This window comes from Entelurus aequoreus, linkage group LG02 (assembly GCF_033978785.1).
Source record: "Entelurus aequoreus isolate RoL-2023_Sb linkage group LG02, RoL_Eaeq_v1.1, whole genome shotgun sequence".
NCBI lineage: Eukaryota > Metazoa > Chordata > Actinopteri > Syngnathiformes > Syngnathidae > Entelurus > Entelurus aequoreus.
Window position 1 is genome coordinate 51,583,846 of NC_084732.1, and position 5,000 is coordinate 51,588,845.

The 5,000-nt window shown below is 31.7% G+C and overlaps 1 protein-coding gene across 1 annotated transcript in view; it reads left to right on the forward strand.

Moving 5' to 3' along the window:
* Positions 1 to 115: 115 nt before the first annotated feature.
* Positions 116 to 5,000, forward strand: part of stk33 (serine/threonine kinase 33) — a 44,145-nt gene continuing 39,260 nt past the window's right edge. Inside the window, exon 1 of the mRNA XM_062068038.1 lies at positions 116 to 182. Coding sequence (XP_061924022.1) covers positions 156 to 182 — 27 coding nt within the window. The 5' untranslated portion in view covers positions 116 to 155. The remainder of the gene's footprint in view (positions 183 to 5,000) is intronic.

Here is a 5,000-nt window from a genome sequence, read left to right on the forward strand (position 1 = left end):
GAAATAGAAGGCGCCGTTAAAAAACATAAACGACAGGTCATTGGACGAAGCTTCGGTCTGTCAAATCCTATAGCCAATTACATAACTCTAATGACGTAATGCGTGAATACTTAAAGTACTCCTGGCCCTAATCCTAAATTGATAGGTCTTCAAATATGCCGTCAAGGCGAAGATTTACGGAGGTAAGTTGACATAGTATTTTCTTTTTTTTTTTTTTAAATGAATGTGAAATACAATAGGATATAGAATGCAATAATGTTATATTAATGAATGGTCCTATATAGTAATGTGCCCCTCAATCCAGTAATATGATCAACACCAATACTGTGTTTTAATGTTGTGAAAATGCATGTAATATCAATATACACTAAAATAATAATAAACATTTTGTTTCACGCATTTTATTATCTACTTCATGTAAGCTAAATTGTAGCATTATATATGGCACACATCGAAAATACTTAACATACTTCAATACTTAACTTCAATTTAACCTGACTAGAACATGTATGTGTATATATATACTGTATATACAGTATGTATTTATATATATATATATATATGTGTGTGTGAGTGTGAGTGTGAATGTTGTCTGTCTATCTGTGTTGGCCCTGCGATGAGGTGACGACTTGTCCAGGGTATACCCCGCCTTCCGCCCGATTGTAGCTGAGTTAGGCTCCAGCGCCCCCGCGACCCCGAAGGGAATAAGCGGTAGAAAATGGATGGATATATATATCTATATATATATATATATATATATATATATATATATATATATATATATATATATATATATATATATATATATATATATATATATATATATATATATATATATATATATATATATATAGGCCGCAAATTTTAAGGTCAAGGCAAGTGTTGCCTCAAAGGAGGGCTCATGTTTTAGGGCACCAAGGCAAACATTATTTGATTTTGAGGCAGGGGCTCCAAAGCGCATGTATATGTATATTTATATATATATATATACACATACATACATTATCTGAAAACAATTAGCATAGTGTCCCCTTAAGCCGGCCTACCTGGCCGGTCTACAGGGCATATGCCTGACCTTAAATTCACCGAACACCTGACATCTCTCTCGGAAAATCTCAAAACAACTCAGCTGTTCTCGTTGACGGTTAACCTTTGACACGCTCTTCCAAAATGGCTGCGCTCATGTTGTTTATACGGATTAATGTTAATTATGCGATGTCTTAAACAGTTGAAAATGTAAGAAAAAAAGTAATGTTGCGGTGTTTTTATCAATTTATTCGACGAAACAATTATGTTACAATTGTCCATTATAGGGATGTCACGGTATGAACATTTCTTATAACGGTTATTGTGACCAAAATTATCACGGTTATTATTATCGCGGCAATTTTAAATGTGCTCAAAATCTACTTATACTGGAATCCTTTAACCAAGTTAAATTTTTTTAAAACACAAACACATTCAAAATGTATATATGTACCTCAAGTAGAAAGTTGAATGTGCATATGGAAGCAACACAAGCATTATAAACAAAGTAATATGGCAGAAACAAAATAATATAAAAAATAAATACAAATAAATGTGAAAAATTCGCAAGATGGCACCTTATGGATATAAGACGTAACTGCACTTTTTGTCCATATAGATAAAAATAATGTTAATATATGAGGTCAAGTCTTATACATAGGACTGCATGGTTATGGGCAAAATAATAATTAAGATTATTTTTGTCAATATTGAAATTAATTAAATTAATCATGACTATTCACTATGTTTGGTAAAACAGTGTTGGTGTGTGAACGCGACGCCATCATGTAATTTGTAATATCTAATAAAAATGCTCTAGATTCTGGATTTTGTAGACATCAAATATTGTTCTCCTCCTTGCGCTCTTAATCGCACACCGAGACTCCACGGAAGTATAAGCGATTGAAACGGAATGATCAGCTCCGTTAGCTCGGAGGGAACATTTTCAAAACAAAGTCCATGGAGTCGCCGCCATGTTTCCCTAAACGCACAGTTCTAGTGCACATGCGCAGGCCCTGCATCGCTTCAGTATTCAGGAAGTAAGCAGTTGCCTGAAATGCATTAATAAATGACTGCTTTTTGGTAATTAAACATTTAAACTGTGTTACTAACCCTCTGGAATTTTACCGCTGTCTATCATTATACCGTTTATCCTTGCATCCCTAGTCCATTAACAAGTAAAAAGTCAAGGGCGGTCACGTCATGTTGTTGCCGTAAGTGTTGGTAAAAAAAATGTAGGGCATTACAGCAAATCACAAGGGCGGTTGCGGAAAATGCTGCGGTTGCCGTGTTTCAATTCAAGCCCTGTATATACTATATATATATATATATATTTTTATTTATTTTTATTTTATATATATATATATATATATATATATATATATATATATATATATATATATATATATATATATATATATATATATATATATATATATATATATATATATATATATATATATATATATATATATATATATATACCGTGTATATATATATTAGGGCTGCGAATCTTTGGGTGTCCCACGATTGGATTCAACATTTATCAACTAATTGCAATAATGTAAATTTGTTTTAACTATTAAATGAACCAAAAATATGACTTATTTTATCTTTGTGAAAATATTAAACACAGTGTGTTGTCAAGCTTATGAGATATCGTGATGCAAGTGTAAGCCACTGTGATACTATTGTTCTTTTTTTTTTTTTTTCATAAATGTCTAATGATAATATCAATGACGGATTTTTAATCACTGCTATGTTGAAATTGTAACTAATATTGATACTGTTGTTGATAATATTCATTTTTGTTTCACTACTTTTGGTTTGTTCTGTGTCGTGTTTGTGTCTCCTCTCAATTGCTCTGTTTATTGCAGTTCTGAGTGTTGCTGGGTCGGGTTTGGTTTTGGAATTGGATTGCATTGTTATGGTATTGCTGTGTATTGTTTTGTTGGATTGATTAATTAAAAAAAAAATTAATTAAAAAAAAAAAAAAAAAAAAATCGTTTTTTAAAAATGAGAATCGATTCTGAATCGCACAACGTGAGAATCGCGATTCGAATTCGAATCGATTTTTTCCCACACCCCTAATATATATATATATATATATATATATATATATATATATATATATATATATATATATATATATATATATATATATATATATATATATATATATATATATATATATATATATGTATATGTATATGTATATGTATATTATATATATATATATATATATATATATACATATATATATATATATATAATATATATATATATATATATATGTATATGTATATGTATATATATATATATATATATATATATATATATATATATATATATATATATATATATATATATATATATATTAGGGCTGCAACAACTGATCGACTAAATCGATTATAAAAATAGTTGGCGATTAATTTAGTCATCGATTCGTTGGATCTATGCTATGCGCATGCGCTGAGGCAATGTTTTTTTGTGTGGTTTTTTTAACCTTTATTTATAAACTGCAACATTTACAAACAGCTGAGAAACAATAATAAAAATAATAGGGGTGTAACGGTACGTGTATTTGTATCGAACCGTTTCGGTACGGGGGTTTGGGTTCGGTGCGGAGGTGTACCGAACGAGTTTCCACAAGGACATATTAAGTAGCGTACTGCACGTTTTGTAAACAATACTCAAAATGCCGGACATTTGAGGCATCCAAGAAACTCCGCCCCGACAGCCCCGCAAAAGAGGACATGTCCAGCGAAAAGAGGACGCATGGTCAGTCTATCGTAGCCCGTTAGCTGCTAGCATGCTAGCAAAAGAGAACATGTCCAGCGAAAAGAGGACGCATGGTCAGTCTATCGTAGCCCGTTAGCTGCTAGCATGCTAGCAAAAGAGAACATGTCCGGTGAAACCGATCGCTGCTAGCATGCTAGCAGTGACAGGGCTAGGTCCTGACCATACGTCCTCTTTTCACCGGACACGTCCTCCCCCGCAGGCCGTCCGGGCGGTGCCCCCAAACGCTTCAAATGTCTGGCATTTTGAGTTAGGGTTGCGTGTATTTTCAATGTATGTTCAGGGTTAAGAAGGTTAAAAACAAAACAAATTGTGGCGCAGCAGCATTCGTGAGGGAGGGGGAGAGACAGAGAGAGCGAGAGAGTTGTGACAAACACGCATGCGTCGTCAGGCTCTGCTTTTTATCCATAGATTTATCAGATTTAATTTTTTATTATCTATAGCAGGGGTGTCAAAAGTGTGCATTTTTGTATCATTTTCCTTGTTTTATTTGGCAAATTGAAAGAACATGGCGCCAGTATGCTGTTTTTTTTCAATAAAATACTGGAAAGGATAGAAATGTAGTTTGTCTCTTTTATCCGATTATTAATTGATTAATCGAAGTAATAATCGACAGATTAAACGATTATCAAATTAATCATTAGTTGCAGCCCTACTATATATATATATATATATACATATATATATATATATATATATATATATATATATATATATATATATATATATATATATATATATATATATATATATATATATATATATATATATATATATATATATATATATATATATATATCAGTGGTTCTTAACCTTGTTGGAGGTACTGAACCCCACCAGTTTCATATGCACATTCACTGAACCCTTCTTAGTGAAAAATTAAATGTTTAATTTTTTTTTTGTTCAAATTCAAGACAAAGTTATGTTTTTTTTTACTAGTGCACAAAATGAAACGTGCATGAACATCACCTTGTTCAAAGAACAAAACCAACACAGTGCATGAACTCACAACAAATTACACACTTGCAAATCAGATGGAAAATTAGAGGGAACATTGTTTGGGGGTATCCATAATACTTAGACTTAGACTTCCTTTTTATTGTCATTCAAATGTTAACTTTACAGTACAGATACGCCGATATGGAGAAGTTTTTATTTACACGATTGATTGATTG